The 24,087-nt window shown below is 45.0% G+C and overlaps 1 protein-coding gene across 14 annotated transcripts in view; it reads right to left on the minus strand.

The window, feature by feature from the left end:
* The window catches only part of TCF7L2 (transcription factor 7 like 2), a 199,559-nt gene that overhangs the window by 53,168 nt on the left and 122,304 nt on the right, over positions 1-24,087 (minus strand). The window contains exon 5 of one of the 14 annotated variants that reach the window (XM_023511705.1): positions 20,306-20,446. The exons of the other annotated variants lie outside the window; for them this stretch is intronic. Within the exon in view, the coding sequence (XP_023367473.1) occupies positions 20,306-20,446 (141 nt within the window). The remainder of the gene's footprint in view (positions 1-20,305; positions 20,447-24,087) is intronic. 14 annotated transcript variants of the gene reach the window in all.

Genomic DNA, 24,087 nt, shown 5'->3' on the forward strand with positions numbered 1-24,087 from the left:
TGGGGACAGAGAACAAGCCTCTATAACATCAGAGGGAAGGTGACAGTACAGGACAGCATGATCCCATTCTAAAATGCCTCAGTGTTCACTAACAAATAAATGATGTTTTTGTAGACTTTGAACTTTTGCTTTTTTCACATGGAGTTTAGGAATGTAGCCAGGGAACGTCACCCAAATGCAGTAAGTTGATTTGGACTCTACTAAGGAAGCAGGGAGACTTGCAGTGCCCTTTGCAACCTTTGTGTGTTCTTTTGAGAAATACGGTGCACACACACCCAAGCCCCAAGCTGCTGCAGGGAATTATAGGGCCAAGGGAGGGGATTTTAGGAAGGCAGGTCTTTCTGAGCCTTGAAAATCACTACCTGGATGGTAATTTCACCCCTTCCCCAGAAGGGGTGCTGGATGTCAGGGAAGAAAGGAGTGCACTTATGTGTGCGTGTGTGTGAACATGCCTGGCCCTTACCCTGACACGCCAGTCTCTACCTTTTTCCTAAGCTCCTTGTAAACACACCCAGAGGCTAACATGCAGTGGGCGCATCCAGCGAATAATAAGTAAAATTAAATTATGTCATGCCTCCACCATAGCAACGCCCATTGGCTCTCTCTGGGAAAGTCCTGCCAATGTTCCTGCCACAGCGCGGCGTGTTGGGAGTGCAATGGCATTAGGCACAGATGGAAAGCATGTTGCAATCGCCTGCCCAAAGCAGACTGTGAAACTGGTTTCAAATGCAATCAAGCATCTTAGTACAGTCTGGACTGCGGTGTTATTTTTTCAACACCATCTTGTTTTTGTCTAGCACCTCTCTTCAAGGAAGTTTAGGAGCCACTATTTCTCGTCATCAAATAAAAGCCTCACATGCCAACAACCCATTTTATAGAGAGAAAAACAAACAAGCTCAGAGGATTTAGAGGAACTAATTCAAGGAGAGGAGAAGGAATTATTGCCGCTGTTGTCATGAACACAGGAGACTCTTCCTCTGCACCAGAGAGATTCATTCACTGATTCACTAAATGCTGATTCAGTGCCTGTTTCATGCCTGGCACTGTTCTAGGCACTAGGGATACATCAGTGAATCAGAGAAAATCTTGCTTCAGGGAATTTATAATCTAGAGAGAAAGATAATTTAGAACTATCAAAAAACTTCAAAAAGCCAACATGTGCACTTCTGGTGGACTCGACTCAAAGTTAACTACCAGTTCTGTGACTACCTAGCCCAAAGTCCAACACGCTTTAATTATTCTGTCCCCTGGAAAATATAACTGAAAAGCTTGCTTTACTTATATGCTAGAAAAGAAGGACAAGTTTTTAATTACCACTTTGTTTTAAAGGAATCCCAAATGCTAAATTACGCTGTCAAATCATCTAAAGATGAACAGCTATTTGCACCAGAGGTCAGAGAACATGACAGACTTGGGGGAAATGGCGTTAACCATCAGACACGACTTTGTTTCCACACCACCCTAAACTCAGAGCTGGTGGCTATTCTGTTTGACCCACACACTGGGCCAAATTAGTCTATGGTTGGGACAGAAACATTACTGGCAACCAGGGATTGCTCATGAATACCAATTAATAGGAATTTGGATTTCTTCTCTTTGACCCAATACATAGCATGGGCCTTCTGGCACTTCCATACTTAATTCCAAGGCTTTATAAACTATGATAATACAAACTACTGGCATGAACTCTTGACATTTTTAGCTGCTTTTCCAACTATGCATTTGGTAAAATATAGAGATTTAGGTGTCAAGAGCCAGCAATTAGAATCTACTTTATCTTTCACTGTAATTTGGGGGCATCCAGGCTTGTGAGGATAAGAGCTTCCTTTATCAAAGACATGTATATACTACATGGTTATTGCTGGGCCCTAAGTATAAATACACAAAACCAATTAAGCACTGGTTAAGTGCTCAATAAATGTTTGTTGCAGAAATGTATATATCAAAACACTACTATAGGTATATGTTTAAGGGAAAAAAAAAAATCTTTTAAAAGAACACCCAGCAATCTCAAAACATTTCAAAGAAAATGCTGGGATTAGGAATTCTTTAAAAACAGTTCCTAAAATTGATTTTTTAACAATTGTTGAGACTGTGATGTTCTAATGAAAAAGGTATCAGAACCTCATGTAGTAACTAAAAGTTCATTATTATCTAAAAAGACACTATTTTTCTTAAAAAAAAAAAAAATGAACCTTTACTCAGACATCAGGGAGATCTATAAGAATTGATTTCTCTTACAGAAGAGCTTTTTAAATCCAGAGGAAGAAACCAAGAATTATCGTGTTTGTTTTAAAATGAAAATAATACTAATGTTTTTAACATTTTCTAAACACGTCTCTTTATGGATTTCAACAAGTGTGTTTTCAAAGCATAGCACAGCTAGATTCCGTGTGAAATGATTTGTTCTAATGTTCAAACAAGAATCACTTTTTAAAAGAACTATAAAACACTACATATTCTGATATATAAGTATGGCTTAATTAGAATATTAAAATTATCAAAGAGACAGGTAAAGCAGCAAACACACTATGTTTTGAAAACAATTGATGCCACTGCATCTAAGTCTCTTGCTTACAGGAGCCAGCCGTGTGGGAGCTCGATTTTACGTTCTGTAAACACTGTTTACAGAACATCCTCTGCACGGATGCAGAACGTACCTGCCAGCCTTTCCTAAGTATCTTTTCTTTTTTTTTTTTTTTGAGACAGAGCCTCAAGCTGTCTCCCTGGGTAGAGGGCTGTGGCATCACAGCTCACAGCAACCTTCAACTCCTGGGCTCAAGCGAGTCTCCTGCCTCAGCCTCCCAAGTATCTGGGACCACAGGCGCCCGCCACAACGCCTGGCTATTTTTTGGTTGCAGCCGTCATTGTTGTTTTGGTGGGCTGGGCTGGATTCGAACCCGCCACCTTAGGTGTATGTGGCTGGCGCCTTAGCCACTTGAGCCACAGGCGCCGAGCCTAAGTATCTCATTTAAATCCCACACCATCGCTGGCATACTGAGACCACTGTTTCTATTTTAACAATGGCAAAATTAGGGTTCCCAGGGAATGAATTAACTGCCCCAAGGTAACACAGTAAGTGGCAGAGGCAGAATTTGAACCCAAGTCTTCTGACCCTTCTCCCAGCTATCCCCCCATTCCTGTGTCTAAATCCCCTTCAAGTCAACACGACAAAGCAGAGGTTTTGCCAATGGGGCAATTCTAAAGCTAGAAATAGATGTGCTCTTTCCTCTGATCAACAGCACATCACATTATGTGGGAGTGTGCCTGTGTATGTGTGTGTGTGGTGCGTGCATGTACACACACCGTGTCAGCAGGGATTGTAGCGGTTCCCTTTACAGCTGATGGGACAGTTGGCAGGTATGGTGGCACAATTAGTACAGATAAACCCTCAATAGCCTATCTGCCTTCTGATTTTTAAATAAACAAAGGCTGAATGCCATAATTAAGATCAGAGTGCCCCTGAAAGACCATATGGCGAAAGGCAAGATAAAGGGAAAAGTCACCAGCAGGGGAACGGGGTGGGGTGGGGGGTCAGGGGATATGTTATTCCTAAAGTGGAAAAAATGATTTCAGATAAATGTTTTTAATTCTGATGCCTGGAGGAATACTGTAACCTCCCTGTAGAAATGCCGGCTGGGACCAAGGCAAGAACTGAGGGAAGGAACCCAGCAGGGAAACAGGACCGGCCGCTCCTCCGCGGCTCGCAGGGAATCCCCCGTCCATGCTGCAGGGGGCGCTCCCCCGCGCTTCCTGTCAGGCTGACCTGGCCCAACCTCTCCAGTTAGGGGTTCCTGGGGACAATGCAAACCTAGAAAAGCAGTCCGTGCAGTGGTCGGTCACGCTGAAGCCTGGAGGTCCCCAGAGTCTTACTCCTTAATGCTCAGGAAACAATGGCATCTCTATCCCCACAATGGCTTCAGTGTGCGCCCCTCCCCCCCACAATGGCCCCATTCAGTCCCCCACCATGAGCGATTGCCCCAAGTTTAACGGCCTGTGTTAGGAGAGCTCAGGACACAAAAGGAGGTGTTTCCAGGTTCAGTGAACACTTTGCCTCCATTCATCAGAGAAGGGACAAAAGCGATTCCCCACTTCACCTCAGGCAGCAGAGGCTGGGGGCTCCGCCATACCCACCAAAATGCAACCTTTTCCTGGTGGGGGTGGAGGCCCACACTGTGTTCAAGCATCGCTGTGCAAACATGGTTCCCCATGAGTTCCCCCCTCCAACTAAAGACATTTGCATAAAAGCAAGATTCTTTTGTCCCCTAAGAAGCGTGGGGGCGGGCGGCCACTAAGGGGGCAAGAGCTCCCAAATGAAGACCAGGAAGGTCAGTACACAGACTTTAAATTATGCTTTGGAATCCTTATTAGGAAAATAGCACACCTCCTTCTTTACATTCCATTTCTATTAGAGTTCACTATCATTTTTATTAAGGAACTTTGCGTAACTGCTTTTGTTGCTTAGGACCCTTAAACTGTAGACTACTTTTACTTTAAGAAACACTAAAACCCCAAACCATCATTTCCCTAATTGCAAGTGGTATACCTTGATGTCATGACCACAGATCTCTCCATCAAGGCTTGGATATCTGTCAAAAGTCCCTGATTGTGTTAGTTGGTGGTATGGCTGGCCTTGGAGGTGGGGTGGAGGTTGCGGAGTTTATACAGAGCGCTAAGTCATACCTCCCTCTTCAGAGAGACACCCACCCACCCTTTTCCCCAGCCAAGTTGGATTAGTCAGGTTATACACAGCCCATTCCCAACCAACTCTTCAAGCTTCGGCAGGCCTAGCCCAGCTGACATTCCAGGCCCAGTTTAACATTACATAATGAGAGCTTCACTCCCATCACCAAGTGCAAGTCAAAACAAACTTGCTGAACTCGACCCAGGGCACCAGCTTGCTTCCTGGTTCCAGGACATGGGACTGCGAGGGGCAGAGCAGAACTTTTAGCTAAAATTATAAATTGCCAGTGACCTCTTGCATCCATTCTTATCATGGTCAACTCACTCGGGGTTGCTTTGGGTCCAAGTACTATTGATCCCCAACCTACATACTTTCCAAGTTTTACCCCATAGTGCTGGTATCAGACTTATTTTCAGAAAGGATCATTTTCACACATTCCTATGTTCAAGTTTTTAACAAAAGCACTGAAAGCCATGCTGTAAGATGACTCCCAAATACCAGTCCTCTGGGAAAGAAGGTGCTCAGGGGGTTATGTAAAAGGGGGACATACCCTGCCAGACACCAGTTCTTCATTCGTCATTCAAAATACATGGATAAGTGGCAGGAGCCAATTTTCTATGGATGGCAAATGCACACTCATTGCTTGAAAAGTCTCCAATATTTTTTACATATAAATCCTAACCCGCTGCTTCCCAGTTAGCCTGTAGCAGAGATGATTATAAATCCATCCACATTCACGAACCACAAGACTCCTGACCATCATCCCGATGCCCAGGGTGTCCGAGAAAAATCAAGATTTCAACCGGAAAATAAGTAAATTCATACTGAATACACTGAATTTCACACACTAATCCAGAAAGAGCTTGAAATTAATGGCACTTAACATGACGGATTCACAAAATCAAACTCCTACTTGAACCTGAGGGAGCAGAGTGCAAAGAGAAAAACTGAGGATTCTAGTGTTGAATCTATCACTACCTGGCGACACCGCTGTACAATCTTACAGCAGTCTTCCTTTGCTAGGCCTCAGTTTCCTCGGGTTTAAAGAGAGGATCTAAAGAGTGGTTGTATTAGAGTCATCTGTCACTCACCTCTCACAATTCAAAGATTGTATAACTGACTCTACCACACTGAACATATTACCTTGGTTGCAGTTCGTTGCTCAAGGAATTTTTGTTTGCATTAATATATGTAGGCCCTTCAGGTACTTCCCTCACCTGAGTTGTCTCGAACCAGAAGTTCAGGTCCAAGGGACTATGTCAGCCAATCTGCACCTTACCTGTTCGGTAACATTCAATTTATTACTATCTGTCTACCATCTCCTTACCCCAGGACAGTCTCACTTAATCTCTCCAGAAAATCTATTTTGTTTTAAATCCTGGAGACAACAAATTTTTCTTAATGAATCAGGATACTAATTGATAGTTGTATCAACTACTGGGGCCCCAGGGCTATTTTCTCTATGCTAAACAGTTCCAGCATACAGAGCTTTGAAAAGTATTTTGTTCTCTCCTCTTTCTAGACTGTAAGAGCCTGGAATGCTCCAATTCGTATCTATCTGGAATTTGGATGAGATGCTTCCAACAGATAGGAATGGGCCTTAGTTCTCTGTGATTGGCAGAGAGACAAAGACTGAGTGCTGAAGGAGCAAGAACAGAAATGTGGTGGGACTCCACCAGCTGGTCACCAGGCAGAACTGAGAAGTGAAGAGAGAAGTGGGCCTGGCCAGCACCCAGGCTGCAGTCAGAACCACAGCCATGGTAACTCCCAGAACTTCCAAGGTGGACTTGCCCACAAAACTCTCCCTTTATGGTAGCTGTCCCGGCAGCCTCGTAACCAAGTCCTTTCATGCCAATTTGACGAAGCCAACTGTGGAGGGAGTCTTCAATCCCAGAAAGTCTAAATGCCTTAGAGAGGAGCAGGCCAGACTGCATGAAGAGCAGAATTCCCTAGGAGAACAGAATTCCCAAGTTCCCACTTCTGGCTGGAAGGTACACTTCATAAAGGCAACAATTCAGTCTGTCTCACTTACACCTGGTCCCCAGCACCGCAATGGTGCTTGGCACAGGAGGACTCACTGACATTTTACTAAATCAACGCAAGCTGACCCAAGGGCTGGAGGCCTTGTCACATCACCCTGGAAGTCAGCTAGACTTACTTTGCAGACTTTTCCATCATCTGGGTCAAGAGAGGTCTGTAGGCCTGTCCCACAAAGTTAACAGCCTTTGTGACAGCTGTTTTCATAATCCTTTCCCTCTTATTTTCTGGTTCTTGCCAACACTGACCTGTGAATAACCAGGGGCCGAAGGACTTACTGGTGTGTCCCACTTTACTCCATCACTCTGACTATCTTGCTAGTCCTCATCTGAGCAATAAATAAGAGTGTCATCAAGTATTAAAAAGATATGGACAGAACTTCAAGCTTTGTTGAAGAGCCAGGCGTAGAGCTCAATAATACTGAGATCTTTAAGATCAAGGTAAAGAGATGGCTGACCATATATATGTATTAGGCCATCTGTAAAACCATTAAGACAATGTGTCTTTTGTCATAGAACTATAGGGCACAGCACACGACACGGTGGCACTACCCAAGAAAATCACTGCTGCACTGCCCTGAAAGAGATAAACAGGGGGCTGGGGGATGGAGCTGGGGGTAAAACCTCCCTTCTCAGCCTTCTCCCCCTCCCTGTTCTTCTCCATGCCCCTCCCTGGTATCCAGATGACATTTATTAAATGCAGGCACTGCTCCACAAGGGATCTTGGCCTCTGGCTATGAGAAGAATAGCATCAAAAACCAGCTTGCCAACAACCCATAAATTTAAACAAGTCAGGATGGTACGAGGAGGCTGCCTGGGAACCATCACAGAGGAGAAGTCAAAAGCTGTGTGGGTTAAGTGGGGCACATAAGCAGGCACCCCTCCAATGTGCTGTCCCTCCTTGAACAAAGCCAAGTCCTTCAAGCTCCCACGAGGATTAGGAAAGCATCTCTTTGCCCATGTGACAACTTACAGTCTAGAATTGCCAATGGATATCACTTCGACTTGACCAAAGGCATTGAACTCAGACCCTGGCCCATCCTAATTCCCAAGAGGGGGAATAACAATAGCAGACATGCAAAGGCACTCATTTTATTCCCATGCAAGGGGGACCAAGGCTTTGATAATCACAGCACAATCCTAAAAACCAAGAGCCCCAGCCACGCTAGCCAGCCTAGGAAGAGGCCTGGCTTGCTCAGGCCTCAGTGACTCAGTCCATACAATGGGACCCACTAAGGCTGTGCTGAAGCTGCTGCCTCCTTCTCCTCCTCCTCCCCACACAGCCCACCATCGTGGGTAATGGAATGAAGCAACGAGGACCACACACTGTGCAAATGTAGGCTGTCTGCTCTCAGAACTCACACCCACTTGCACAAAAGACATACCATTAATAAGTCCCAAAAAATGTGGGTTTCCTCCCAGGGCCATCTTGTGCATTGTAATCCCTTCTCATCATTGCCAACCACCATGAACAGTATTTGATTCTCAATTTAGGCAAAGGGGGTGAGGGGTGAAAAGGGATCCTCAGCATTTACACATCCGAAGCTCATGCTCCGAAATGGGCTTTCCTCTTTAAAGTCCCGTCTTAATCATTCTATGGAATGGCCTCATTTTTTTTCTTTCTTACTTCACGGGTCCAAGCAATGTCTATTGTGGGTGGTAACAATTGTTGAACTGTTTCTAATTATTTAAAAAACAAAACCACACACACAAAACAAAACAAAAATCTATGCTGCCAACTGCCGAGAGACTCAGAAGCCACAACTTCCGGCAATAAAGATTTTTCTTCCCAACTGTCATGTGCCAGCGTATCTGGAGAGCATCTGTGTGTGTCTGCTCAAAGCTTCTCAAACAGCTGGGCCCATTTACATCTTACAGAACAGGGAGTTGTCACAGGACGGGGAGGTGGGCACCCTGGCCTGGAAACCATGTGAAGACCTAGCTTTCCAATCCCAGTCCTAACAATTATCCTCCATAGAACCAAGGACAAATTAGTAATTAAAAAACAAAAGGAAAAAAAGCCCTGTAGCACAGTTTTCTTCTCTTTAAAAAAAGAGAAATGGCCCTCATGGAAGGGGCAGATTAGATGAGTTAATAGGTGAGAACTACTTAAAGTATAGTCTCAAATATAGGGTCAGGCAATTAAGTACGCAAATATCACAGAAAAAGAACCACACACCTCATTGCTGAATATCACTATGGTGACCTTCGAAGCACTCCCCTTGGGAAGTTACGCTCCAATGCCAGTGCCTACTCCACCTTTCAAAGCACTTTTTCTAGGATGAGTTCACGAACTTAATTGTCAGACCTCATATGATGAAAACTCTGATGGCCATTCAGAAAGAGTTCCAAAATTTCTTTGACGAGTGGACTCAGCACTGGTGTCGGGGCATAGTTTCCCAAGGGGAGTGCTTTGGAGGAGACCAGAGTGATATTCAGCACTGAGGTGTGTAGCGCAATTTCTAGGATAAGTTTGCAGATTTAATTATCTGGCTGTGTATAGTAAGGGCTCAGTAAAGGTTAGCCATTAGCTTATGTATACAGATAATTGAAATACTATTAGTTTTTCTCAAGGAGTAGCTGTAAAAGTGAACAAGAATACTTATAAAAAGCTTAATCTGGCGGCGCCTATAGCTCAACCGGCTAAGGCGCCAGTCACGTACACCTAAGGTGGAGGGTTCGAATCCCCAGCCCGGACCCGCCAAAACAACAATGACGGCTGCAACCAAAAAAAAAATAGCCGGGCATTGTGGCGGGCGCCTGTGGTCCCAGCTACTTGGGAGGCAGAGGCAGGAGACTTGCTTGAGCCCTGGAGTTGGAGGTTGCTGTGAGCTGTAATGCCACGGCACTCTACCCAGGGGGACAGCTTGAGACTCTGTCTCAAAAAAAAAAAAAGCTTAATCCAGTGCCTGAGAGGTAGCATATTTTTATTTATTATTTCTTTCTTTCTTTCTTTCTTTCTTTGAGACAGAGTCTCACTATGTCACCCTCAGGAGAGTGCCATGACATCACAGCTCACAGCAACCTCAAACTCTTGGGCTTAAGTGATTCTCTTGCCTCAGCCTCCCAAGTAGCTGGGACTACAGGCGCCTGCCACAAAGCCCAGCTATTTTGATGCTGTTGTTGTTGTCATTATTGTTTAGCAGGCCTGGGCTGGGTTTGAATCTGCCAGCCTCAGTTTATGTGGCTGGAACCCTGAGCTATGGGCACCTGAGCTATGGGCACCGAGCCAGTAGCATATTTTTAATAAATAGTTTTACGTATTCATATTAAAGCCTTCCACAACCCCCACCAGGAATGGAGTTCCTATTTCTTTCCTCCTAAGCCAAAAAGATGAATTGTAACATACAGATGTTAGCCAGTTTTCATGTATACCACCTGCCTTATAAACTTTAACTCATTCAAATCTCCTGATAAATGAAGACAGGTGTAATAATTCTCTTGTTTCATAGATGGAAAAACCTAGGCCTAACTGGTAAATTGCACTGAGCTAGCCAGTGGCAAGGCCAGGGTTTGAACTCACAGAGTACTAACCTCTTCTCCTTTTAACCATTCCATTAAATGGACTTCCTAGCAACCGTAACTGAGGACCAAAATCACATTCTCTCTTCTTTTAAGGTAAGATATTGCCTTCCCAAAAGGCTTGCAAGAATTATGACTTTATCATTAAATCTGCTGGAAGGAATAACAAATAACCTTTGTTTATGGAGACGAAACCCCACTGAAAAGATCCTCCTAATAGAGACTCAGAGGAGATAAATGCTGGAGAGAAGGAAGGAATTTCTTTTGGCTAACTCGGACTTCAATTTCAACTAAAAGGTTGGGCCCTGTTCCATAGACCACGAAGAAAAGAATCTGATATAATCCTCCACCATCCAATCTTCACTTTCTACCCCACTTGTTAATAGTGCCCAGAGGGTGGCAATAAGTTTAACTGCAGACAGTCATTTTTGTTAATGGAATTCTAAGCCCATCAGTTTTTAGCGGGGAGGATGAGAGAATCTTCAACTGTGTTTTTCTAAAGCAAATATTTAGTGCTTTCATCTTTCAGTGCCCCAACATGCAATCTGTCACCCAAATAAGGGGGGGGGGGGAACCCACACACCTTCACAAGGGGGTGTTTGTAGAAGTGACATCATGTTTCCGATGTCTATCAGACAAATGGCAAATGCTTTCAGAGAGGAGCTGATCATTTTGCATTCTGCTTTCTAGAAGCAGGTTTGAGAGAATTAAGACCCCACAGTTACACTTGCTCTCCTGGTGAAAATAATGCCACCACCAGCTTTCTAAAGTGCCCCTATCAGTTCCATCAGGATGCTGAAATAGAACTTGTTTCCGGCTGCTTTGTTCTTCTTTAGCTGGGCCCTTGTGCCTAAGGATGCTTTGTTTAGTGTGTGGTTTTTAAAAATGAGAACCATTCTTCTCCCACCTGGAGGACATTCCTCTACAGAAACCTGTTGCCAGACAATGGGAGCTTCTTATCAGTAAAAGTCCTTCCTCCCGTCTGAGCCTCAGACCACACTCTCCCAGAATTCCTTCAACTTGAAGAGCAGAGAGGTGGGGCAAGGGGGCACAGCTGGGAAAGTCGGGGTACTTCGGTGGAGGGCTGTTATAATGTTCTCTCTTTATTGGTAAGTGACTATAGACACCGTAAAGCCAGAAGAGCTGCTCCTGTGTTCACCCTACCCCCGGTCCCCTCCCTTCCAATTTCTGCTTTCTGCACTGGGTCACTGCACCCACTTCTCAACTGGCTGAGATGGCAAGTCTCCAAGTAATTACAAAGACAGGAATTCGATTACACAAGAATTTACATGTGTGCGATTGCTGTTACCTTCCCCAGCAAAATGCCTGGCAGAAGCATAATCTACTGTTCACTCGAGTGTGACACTCTGAGCAGGACCTCAGAGGTCACCTCTCATCACCTCCCAAGAAGAGGACAAGTGCACATAGGACTCCCACTACACACATACCCTTCCTTGCCTTCCGCTTTGCTCTAAGAAAGCATCAGCTCCAAACAACAGCCAGGAAAACGACAGCTCTGGCCTTCATGGATGTACCAGCATGTTCTAGAGCCTGGGTGGGGATGCAGTGATGATCGGTGCAGGCTACTCAGGTAATGGGACAAGTGAAGACAGACTGGGAGGACCAAGCTGGGCCAATAACTATCCATATACCATCTTTATTTTAAACACTATGCCCAAACCTTGACAATCTGTCCTGACATCTAAGAGTAACTAACACAGATCTTTTTTAAAATTCATATTAAGTAAATTTATTTTTTTAATTAAGTCATTCATACATAGATCATAAATACATTTATGCCTAACACAGATCTTTCAAAGGAGAATACTCCAAAAGTAATTTCATTTCACTCTGTTGGCCTAAATGGTTAGCGACAATGTGTATCCCTTGCTAGTTATTCTTTTTCCTTTGGCCACTGTTAGAATTTGCTCTAAATCTCCTAAATCCACAGAGCAGCCCAAAGCATTTTGGGTATATGGGCAAGAATAGCCCAGAATGAAAAACAGCAATTCCAGCTGAGCCTTGCCAGTAACGAATAAGCCAACAGCCTCAGCACTAAGCTTATATCTCTTCTGCTGGACCAAGAGCAGGGCAGACTCTGATAATCAATGAAGAAAAATTAGCCTCTGAATTAACAGAATGAATCAGGTCAACGCTACCTATGACACGGAGAAAATAACAAAAATAAACCCCACACTTCCCTTGACTATTAAGAGACAGCACATATGGGCCTGTGTAAGGTGATGGAGCCGTTCTGTATCCTGATGGTGTCACTGGTGGTAATACAAATTTATGTTTAAGGCCATAGAACTGTAGACCAAAGGAAAAAAACAATTATTGTTGTGTGATATATTTTAAAATACAATTTTTTTAAAAAAAAATTCTACATCTCAGGAAAAAACTCGTCTTTAGACCTTAGTAAGTCAGGGGTACAGAAAGTACATGTAGTAAGAGCAAATCCACAAGAAAAACAGAGTCGCAGGTGACTCAACCATGCAAGATGGCAGTCCGGAAACATCCCGCCCCCACCCGCCGATCTTTGGTTTGAGGGTATTTTGCTGTCCCAAGTAGGACAAGACCAAAGAGGAACAAATGTCCCATTCCCTTTAAAAACAAACATACCCCTACTTCTCAAGAGCTATGAGCCTCTGCCCAGACACTGCTGTCCCTTCAAGCAGCAGAGGGGATGGGCAGGGCAGTAACCCACCTTCCCTTCAGGGAGGACATGTTTCTGAAGCCAGTGAAAGATGCCTTAAGAAATCTCTCCAGGGTATACCTGTCACCTCCACCCATCTTTCTCATGGCTTCTTGTAGAAGTGTCCAGAGAGGAAAGAAATTTGTCCAACAGACAGAGTAGTGACACAGTGGACCTCCATCTGGACGGTTCTGAGTTTCTCCTACTCTCCACTGGAGGGCTTTGGGTCATTTCTCCAGGGACCAGTGGACTGATCACCTGTCTCACTGGCCCCAGCTGAACCACAAGGCCTGCCACAAATCCAGCAAGCAGGAGCCAGGCCAAGCTCGTAGTGGGCAAGAGTGTCTGGGATCCCTCCAGACGCAACTGTACCTAGATCTCAGTCAATCTGCTGTCATCTCCCCGAACTTTGTTTTCCTAAAACAGCCAGAGGTTACTGCCAGGCCATGGGACAGTGATGTGGGGCTCAGGCAAGGCCTGTCAGGTCAGGTAACCAGTGAGGACGGGAAATTGGGGGTACAGGGGACGTATCTTCAGTCACCCCAATTCCTTCCCACTTGCTTTGACTTTCTTCTTTCTCGGGTGTCTCCATTCCTTCCTCATCCCCCCCCCCCGCCCCCGGAAGGAACTGGCTTTTCCAAAACAGAAACTTTCACTCTGAGCACAAACAGACTCTAATTTAGACCTTCCCAGCCAGGCAAGACCTTTTCTCCCCTGCTGCACTGGCCGCCCAGGCTGGCTGTGAGCACAGTGTGACCTGGCCAGAGTTCAAAAGGGTGTGGCTGCACAAAGGCCACCTCCTTCCTCATTTTCAGCCCCAGTAGAGGCCAGACATTGACCAGGAAAGGGCAGCCAAAATGTGAACCTGGCTCCATATGGTGCTCACCCTACTCCCCAAACTAAAACAAAACAAAGCAAAAAAAAAAAAAAAAAAAAAAAAAACCCAACCACTAGATTTCACGAACAGGTTTGCAATGAGAGATGTGACAGAGAAAAGCAGAAAAGTGTGGGATCAAGAACAAAAACTAGTGTAGTTCCTCAGATTGTCTTTAGCAGCAGCTGATGCAATAAATACATTTCAAATAAAGTTCATGTGGCCGGTCTGATAAGGGAGGGGAAAAACCAAGATCTTCCACTTTGCTTGCTTAATAAACTGCCCTTAATAAAAATGAGTCTGGGCTCGGTGCCTGTAGCTGAAGCAGCTAAGGCGCCAGCCACACACACCACAGCTCGCAGGTTCAAATCCAGCCAGGGCCTGTCAAACAACAATGACAACTACAACAAAAAAGAACCAGATGTTGTAATGGGCGTCTATAGTCCCAACTACTTGGGAGGCAGAGGCAAAAGAATCCTTTAAGCCCAGAAGTTCTAAGCCCAGGAATTGGAGGCTACTGTGAGCTGTGATGCCACAGCACCCTACCTAGGGCCACAGCTTGAGGCTCTGTCTCAAAATAAATAAACTAATTAATAAAAATAAATAAACAAATAAATACAAATGAGTCTAGGCTGAGATATGATTCCTATATCCAAATTCCAAACTTCAACCTCACTGACGTCATTAAAGGGACTGGTAAAAGGAAAGGACTCTGAGGGACAGATACCAAGACAGAGAGACAGATGGACAGACCGACCGGCAGGTAACGTCAAAACCACCAATGAGAAGCATCCATCCCTCTCCGTAAGTACTGACCAAGTATTTTGACTTGGGGGACCGCATAAGGGATAAAAAGTTGTAAGGCTAATTTATATTCTCCCTTGACACAGCTGGACCCATTGAAAACTGGTCCATCCCTTCTAAGACTTACAAAGGATCACAAACAATAAACTGCAGGGGTGACAACACATCACGCTCCAAGCCCACGTCTTCTCTATTAATGACCTTTGTCACATGGGATAAAAAGAAAATACGTGACTCACACAGAATGGGGAAAGGAGAGGCAGCCACTAGAAACATTAAGAGCCAGGGGCACAGCCTGAGGGGTCCTGGTGGGTGCTGGGTGGGCCCGCTGAGGCCTGGACGCAGGGCAAAAGAACATCCCGACCTTCCATGTAGATGAGCTCCCTGGAAGACCCCACGCACTGTGCGTAGGCTTCCTCCCCTGCATACAAAGCGGAGGGGAACGATGGTCACAAGATCATTGCTTTTCAGTCCAAGGAACGGCAAACAGCACGGGAAATGCAGCCAGGAATGATCCCTACCTCTCTGGCTCTGTTTCCCTGGTGGCAAGCTCTGCATCTGATAAGCAGTTGGAACTAAGTCCCGTTCCCAATGGGTCAGGCATGTGATCTCGCTGAGGTTTTAGTCATTCCTAGGCCGACTGGACGCAGTGGCTCACACCTGTAATCCTAGCACTCTAGAAGGCCAAAGTGGGTAGATCCCTTGAGCTCAGGAGTTTGAGACCAGCCTGACCAAGAGTGAGATCTGGGCACTGTGGCAGGTGCCTATAGTCCCAGCTACCTGGGAAGATGAGGCAAGAGGATCACTTGAACCCTGAAGTTTAAGGTTGCTGTGATGCCACGGTACTCTAGCCTGGAAAACAGAATAAAACTCTGTCTTAAAAAAAATAAAAATGAAATTCCCAGCCAGACACAGCCATGTCCACTTATACTACTAGAGCAGTTAATCAGCAAATTCATAAGCTCAATTAGCCTAGAAGACTTCAACAAAGAAGCTTTACAGAGAGAGAATATGAAAAGAGAAGAAATAAAACATCCTGGTGGGCTTCTTGCCATCCTACCCAGTAAGCAATGGGAGGAGGGAGTTAATTTGCTGGTCCTCTTCCACAGGATGATCCAGGGCTGTACATGCAAAGCCCTGGGTCATATACATCACCAGGGCATTATGGAATGTTCCAGAAGCACTCTGTCTTCACTATTTCCAACTTACACCTTTTGCCACATGAGCGGCAATTGCAGTGGACAGCAGAACTTCAGAAACAGTCAGTGTGCAGTGAGGCCATGGCTAAGAGATACCCACTTCTAGAATAACCAACCATTCATAATTGTACAAAGAGTTTTCCTGGCATAGTTAGGAAAGTGTTTTTATCATTGAGAGATATAAAATAAACTGAAAATAAATGTGTAGATGATACAAGCCCACCTATGATTTTTAAAATGCATTTTTAAAAAGGCTAGAAGGAAGTATGTCAAAATATTAACTTTGCCTTTGGCAATTATTTTTAGTTTTCTTACCCTGCTTCTTTATGTAATTGGCAAGCAGTGGGGAGGGGGAGGAGAAGCATCTAAATTTTTTTAGTTCAGCAGAATGTTTGCTAATCCAAAGTTATAATGCAGTGATTTATAAATTAGCAAATACTTCCCCTCTGGTGCACTTTGTTGTGTAAATCCAGATTTTCCATACGTAACATGTACTAAAAAATAAAGTACCCAGGAAATGAAGCAATATCTGTATTTGTTTCAAATGACTAACAAGCAAAAATAAAACTCTGGCCATGATGCCATGGTTTTTAGAAATCAGACATATAATAAGCCACATAGGATGTGGTCTAATAAACCCAAGGAAAGTTTCATTTCCTCTCACCAAAATGGCTAACTCCCTGTTTATGTGACTAGCTTTGCAAATTTAGCAGAAGCCTCTTTTTCCCTTAAATTTATAGGTTGAGAGGTTAATAAGCAAGTAGCAGCTATAAGGCACCCCCTTCTGAAAACACCCACACTCAGAGACACAGACACACAGACATGGACACACAAAAACACACTCACACTCGAAAAATGAAATAAAAACAGGCTCGACACCAGCAAAAGTGTAGCTCAACCAAAAAAATCAGGAAGGACAGGGCAAGGCACCTTACTATATTCCCTAGCCACTGGTCAGGAAAAGCTTACAGAACCCCTGAAGAGGAGGGAAACGAGGAATAAGGGAAGAGTTTGGACAAAGAACTTTTTAAAAGTTTGTTTGCAAGTATTTCCGTGAAAATAGTATTGACTAAGCAATTACAGGAAAAAAACACTTTCTTATCTGAATGCGGTTATGCTACGGGTCACACCCTATTATTGTCACTATTAAACATGTTAATAGCCCCAATGTAATGACTCTGTGTGGCTAGCTTTAAAATGTACATGAATAGCTAACTAGAAAGTGACTCATCCCAGCCCAGGTGGGTATTGACTTTCTTAGTCATATTTACTCAACTGGTCTACCAATCTTCATTCCCTAGAGGACAGATCTTCAAACTAGCTGAACTATAAGGGAAGAGAGAACAGGGACAATGAGCGCTAACTAGGAAAGGAATGGAAGGCATCCCAAATGTTGAAAAGTGTAAAGTAAAAACTTGGATAACCCCTAATTTCCTAACCTACCTAGGAAAGCTGGGTGCAGGACAGGATCAAACCCATTCTCCTCCAAGAAGTGCAAGACGGTAGGAAGGCTCTGAACCAAGAGCCACAGCTTTGGTCTTTGATTAGCAGCAATTGTACAGCTCTCGTGCTTTAGCTGGAGATTTGAAACAAGGTGCTTTATCTCTCTTCTGTTCCTCTCAGTTACCTTATTTGCAAAATGGGAATAATCACAGCACTTTCCTCTTAGGGTTGCTATCAGGTTTTGAAGATTTAAGAGAGGTAAATCCCTCAAAGGTAAGCAGTACCTGGACCGTGGAAAGAGTGTGTTAGAAGTCAAGGGATCTCGGTAGGTACCCAGTGGCGCAGGCCGGCCCAGGATTCCACACTCTCCCAGCCCTTTTACAGATATAGAAATTGTATCACAAAGGGGTGAAGCCCCTTCCCCACAAAGGTGATAGAATGTTCCTAGATTCAAACTTTGTTCTCCTAACTGCCAATCACCCCTAACTGCCACTACACTCCGAAACTATTTCTATCACACCCATGCTAAGGATCAAGTTTTCTTTACACCACTGGGATGTTGCAGTAGTGGGTGCCAGGAATGTTACATACACATTTCCGTTGAAACCTGCAGGGAGAGGGTAACTGAGCCACCCTAGCAGCGCCTGGCCCACCTTGCTGACACACCATCAGGGGTATGATTTCTCAAGAATCCAGCTGTATGCTTGTACCAGCCCACCCCAGCAGCTCTCTCACCAAGCAGCCTCTTTGTATGCATGAACTCAGCTTGGTGCCCATAGCACAGTGGTTATAGAGCTAGTCACATACACCGAGGGTGGTGGGTTTGAACCTGACCCGGCCAGCTAAACAACTACAACAACAATAGCCAGGTGTTGTGGCGGGCGCCTGTAGTCCCAGCCACTCAGGAGGTTGAGGCAAGAGAATCACTTAAGCCCAGAGTTGGAGGTTGCTATGAGCTGTGATGCCACAGCACTCTACCGTGACACTATGTCAAAGGTGACATAGTGAGACTCTTGTCTCAAAAAAAAATGCATGAAGCCCTTCTGCTGACAGGAAAACTGAGGCACAGAGCAGCAGCAAAGGCTTCCTGCACAGCAAGGCCTGCTTGCCCAAGCTGGCTCAGCCTGTAGGTGGAGTCTTTGTACCTGGGCCATTCACAAGTCATGGATTTAGGCCTCCTCCTGGAAACCTGGCATTTGACACTTCCCCAGATGTTTCTCAGTCCTGAGGACAAGGATGAGAAATGCTCAGAGTCACTGGCGCCGGGGATCTAATCAGCTCCTGTGGATCCTGACTTATAAGGAAGAAACCCAATCTTTCTGTTTCATTTTCCTCATACTCCCAATGGGAGCGGGGCCCTCCTTTATCTATGGCCTACCTCCGAGACCAAAGATTAATGAGTCACCATTTGCCAGGCCTTGGTGGGGGAATGGCTATGTTCGTAGTCTTATCATGGACAGTCAGAACGACAGCTATACTTACTATAAGCTGAACCAGGGCAGGACTAGTACAGAAAATGCTTCCCCCAGGTCCTGGCTACTATAGAGAAGAGGGGACCTCCCTGCACTGTCACACCAAGGCCAGTTAAAGGGCTTCATACACGTGCCAGCCTTGGGTAATCAGGTGCCCGCACCAGCCAAGAACAGGTGTGGTCAGAGGCAAGAGACCCAGAGCCTGAAAAGTTTCAAAGACTTCAGAAATATCTTCAGTTTTACTCTTATCTGGCTGAAGAGGAATGGGGAGACCAGAGGCTTTAGACAGGACACCAACTTTAGGGCATGAAATGACTAAAGAGAACTAAGACACGTTACAGTGTAGACAAATATCCCTGATGTGAAAAGTGAAAAAAATACCACTTTTGGTATGTTTTTGAGGGACAATACCACGTTTGCGAAACATTTTGTGAAGTGTATGCACACAAATGACTGGAAGGAAAAGCATCTATTAATAGATAAATATTTTATATATATAATGTAGTATATATAACATAAAGCATATTAAGAGAGTAACAACAGTTAAGAAGAGGACTGGTGTCTGTATTTTCTTCTATGCTCTTCTACACGTCCCCAGGTCTCTTAAGTGACTCTACTGTTTCCTAAACTAGAACAAGCTTTTAAAGGTGACTGATTCGTTGTTTTTTTCTCCATAACGGCAAGATGTACTACTCCATCCTTTGGGGGAGGAATTGTGCTTTCTACCCCGGCACCCCCACATAGCACCCAGCACCCAGTAGGTGCACAGTAAGTGTTGCTTAAAGACAGAGGCTTTCCCGATTGGCTCATAAACAGTCACTTTTCATTTTGAAAGGGCTAACACTAGTACTGAATCATTTGCTGTTTAAATCTAAGAGTTCCTTTAACACTTTTTAATCTGCATTGACTTTTGCTTTTCTGAAGATAAAAACACGTTCTAGATGTTCTTTATTCTTTGGGACTAAGAAGAAATGAATTTGAAGAGATCTGCCACTCCCAAGCACTGAGCAGTGTGGGGTACTGATGCTGTAGCGAATTATTTAAAGGAAATTAACAATGCTTCCTGCCCTTGAGAGCAACATCTGCGAGAAAAGCCATTCACATAGGTAACGTGGCAGAGAAGTGGGTGTATTTCAGAACACTGAATTGTAAAAGAAAATGTCTACGTTCTAATCACTAACAACAACAAGGCGAAGTTGGGGTGGTAACTTCATTTCCCTGGGATTTTCGAGGAGTTCCAGAACTCACTTGCTGGGGGCCCCCATTTAACAGAAGAACATGCGCTTCATGGTTTTTCCCCCTCACCTGGCCTTTGCTGGGCGCGAGGCACCGGAGAGTCAGGGTAGCAGCAGCCTCGCCTCCACCCTCTCCTTATAAACTGGCATTTTATGGTTATGATATCCCTATCAGTGGTCAGCACGCCCAGACATCACGGCACCCGAAATGACAGCAACCCCACAGGAATTCAGGGATCGTGGCAGGCAGGTGGGCCCCACCCCAGTGAGAGGTCATTTGGATGGGCAGAGTCATTTCAGAGCCAGCTCATCTCATCCCCTCGTTCTGCTCCGAGACCTACCTCCACACACCAGGGATCCCCAACCTTTTGTAAGGAGTGGCTCCTTTTCATGTCCCTGAAGAGTTGAGTGCTGACAGTGAAGTCTGAGGGGGGATAGAAGTGCTGACAGTCATGTCCCTGAGTGCAGCAAGGGTGGGGGCTCTGCTGCCAGGAAGAAAGGGGGACAGAGTGAGGCTCGGGAGGGAGGGGGACGCGGTCACCAAGGCACACACAGCCCCCAGCCTGACTTTCTAACCTGGCCCCCATTTCTCCAGAAGCTCCCAACAAGGATTATGGTTCCCAGTAGGAACACAGGACTCTTCCACCTCCCTGCCATTTAGCTTTAGGGTCATCTGAAATGCAACCCCTTCCAAGCAGCCTTTCAATCGAGCCTTCCCGCACCCCACCCCACCCCCGCCACCTAATGGGCTCAGGTGCTCATTCCTCTGGGCCTCTCAGGAGTGGGCCAGCTAACATCTCTCTCAACTTACCTTACTGAATCTTCCACTAGTTCGAAACATATGAAATTATGGTTATTTCTGCCCTATAAAAATGCAAGTACCTACGGTTCCACATCATATCTAAGCTGTTCAGAGATCTGATCTGTCATTTTTCTTTCTTTTTTTTTAAGAGATGGGATCTCACTATGTTGCCCAGCCTGGACTCAAACTCCAGGTCTCACATGATCCTCCTGCCTCAGGGTAGAAACACAGACCACCGTGCCTGGCTGATCTGTCTTAACCAGCACCTTTTCTTCTGCCAGGGCGCAGTCTTTGAGCTGACAGCAAACACCAGAAGCATATGCTGATTTGAACTGCATCGCAGCTGGGGCCCTAGCACAAGAGCAGCCACAGCTTACTGACTGCCCACTCCCTGTGGGGCCCTTGACAGGGGTGTGCTTCTCATTCCAGTAACCCTCACAACCACCCTCTGAGGTAGGTAGTGTCATGCCCATTTCACAGAGGAGGAAACTGACTCAGAGATGGTAAAGAGCATGCCCAAGGTCACACAGCTAGTAAATGGCAGAGGTGAAATGCAGACCTGGTCTCCGTCAACTCTAGAGGGCTACTGTCTAGACCCGTCTGCCTGCCTAGATGTTTCCTGCAGCTCTATAAAAAGGGTAGAGAATTTAGGGCTATAAAGAGCAAACTGTGGTCCAAGAGAAAGGGCTATTTCACAACAAAGAAATATCATTATAATTTTCCTTTAAAAATCTACATAAAGCATGTATGCCTTCTCTACTCCAGTTTTTTGCAGTTTTATATGAGGGAAGATTCCATAAACACTTTTTTCCTCCTATTTCTCAATGTGAGATTGAGGACAACACAACGCTTAACATTGAACGTGTTCTGATTAAGTACGAGGATGGACACAGTGGGTATTGAAGACTTCGAAAGATAGGAAATAGATAAAAACAAAGGACAAACTTATAGAACAGCAGCCACATCCTCCAAAACTAGAACTATCTGGGGCGATGCTGGCTGCAGCTGACCCTGTGTCTAGACTTTGAGAGCCACCAACTGCCACAAGCCCGGAGATCTGCCCCCAGAAAGGGCACCTGGCCACAGAGGAGCACTGCTTCTCCTTCCGGGAGGTCTCTGGTCTTGTCTGGGAGGCACAGCCTCCACCTGCACTTCTCCACGGCGCAGACTTGTAAACAGAAGCGTGAGTCATTCAGCACGCATGAGTCCATTTGAGAGATTGGCCCAATTTTACAACTAAAGTGACCCTACTCTGCCTTGCCACAGCAGTGACTCACCTGACTGCCTTCCATCAAAGGTGACTTGGTTAACACCCCTCAATTGTTTCCAGAAAGAGCTGAGCAACATGAGAGTTTTTGACCATGTCCGCTTGCTTGTTTTCTAACACAATGCTGAGAGCAAAGAGGCAGGGCTCCCACAGCCACGTCCGCCAGAGAAGGAGTCTGGGAAAGAATGGCATCTAAGGTTGCCATCACCTTTGTTATCTGCCATAGCTACTTCCTCCTGGCTGAGACTCTCACAGGGGCTGGTGCCTTATGAGGAAATGCTACCCACACACGGCTCTGTAGAGATCAGCATGTTCTTCCATGCTGGGGGACTTCAGAGCCAATTTGTAGGTCACATCTACCGACCGTCAGGAGCTCCAGGTTTGAACTTGTAGAATTAACCTTACCTTCTACCTTATCTTATGGGGCCTACTCTGCCTTTCTCTCTATTCTAATGTCCTTAACGATTCATTTCCATTCCTCTTACAGAATATAAAGTCTTATAAAACACTTCCAATTTTTCAGGGTATACAGTGCCTTACAAGAAATGGAAAGTAGAAAGTCCTTTTGCTCTATGAGAAGAACTATAGTTCTTTTTATCGTTCTTTCTTTCTTTTGAATCCTCCTTTTAAAAAAACTCTTCCACAGGCCACATAGACCAGGAAGTAGACATCTGCTGTTTTCTGCTCAACATCCACTCGATTTTTCTGGTAACTGCCAAATTATGGAGGAGGCACCACAATGACTCTCCAGCCATGTTGTTTAGTAGAGTGGACCCTACCCCAGCTCCACAAGGTGACAAGTTCATTCAGTCCAAGCCCACTCAGCACACTGCAACCCTTTACTATACACACTTGTTGAGAATCAAGGTCATAGGCTTGTGAGGGAAGATGAGATCTCTCTGGACTTGAATAAGCCCCAGTACAACAAAGCCACCTTGGAGGACACTGAAGCCAAGAACTGGAGGGAAGTGGTATTGGTACATGGGTGCCTGGACCCAGCCATGCCTGATGCCCACTATGTCTGGACTTTTCAGTTATAGTCAATATATTTGTTTTACTCAGGCCATTTTCAATTGAGTTTGGAGGAGAGAGAGAGAGAGGACTGTGGCAGTTTAGTCTGCCCAGACTGATGTCAGTAACTGTCCAACCATGAATAAAGTGGCAATGTGGAAATACTGGAGATACTCCAAAAGAACAAAATGAAGGCCTCATGAATTTCATACTCCTGACATGAAGGGATTGTTACAGGGCAAAGGATTAGAGGAGGCATTTGGTACTTCCTAAAATAAAAAGGAATATAACAGCCAATTTCTAGGAAAGGGGGATAAAGGCCTTCAGCAACCACATACCTGCTAGAACTGCCACCCTATGGGCCCCTCTTCTCCTCTAAAGTCTCCGTAAAAGCCACTGGAGGCAATGACCTATTTAAGATCTTCACGAACACGGGGGACCCAGAAAGTAGAGGCCATGAACATGTACGAGCTAAACACGAACATGTAAGAGCTAAAATCTGCCTCCTCACTTTCTCCAGAAACACCGCCTGTTTATGACAGAGAGTATCGCAAGGTGGGCTTCCTCTGATCCACCTCCAAATAAGAGATAACTCCTCCTGAGTAACTGCCTTCCAGCTGGGACAGAAGTTTTTACCTGCCTTCAGAACTGAACTAAAATATCATCTCTTCCTAGGTCTTGAGCCCATTGGCCTTCCAATGGGAATCATGGCTTCGGTTCTCCTGGCTTTCAAGGCCTTTCGACTCAGACTAGAACCATACCATCAATTCTCTTGGGTCTCCGGCATGCCAGCTGCAGATAATGACTATGCAGATAATGGGATTCCATAATTTTGTGAGCCAATTTTGTACAATAAAATCTCTTTCTCTATATACATACACACACATAGATAATCCTACTGGATCCGTGTCTTTTCTAGGACAACCCTGATACATTTGAGTCATGTTTTTCATGTATTTTGTCCTCTATAGTGAGACAGAAAAAACTATTTGTGGGTCTCTAAAGGAGACCAGAATTCCAAAGTGGAATAAATATTAGAAATC

This window comes from Otolemur garnettii, unplaced genomic scaffold (assembly GCF_000181295.1).
Source record: "Otolemur garnettii isolate 467f Iridium unplaced genomic scaffold, OtoGar3 scaffold00021, whole genome shotgun sequence".
NCBI classification, from domain to species: domain Eukaryota; kingdom Metazoa; phylum Chordata; class Mammalia; order Primates; family Galagidae; genus Otolemur; species Otolemur garnettii.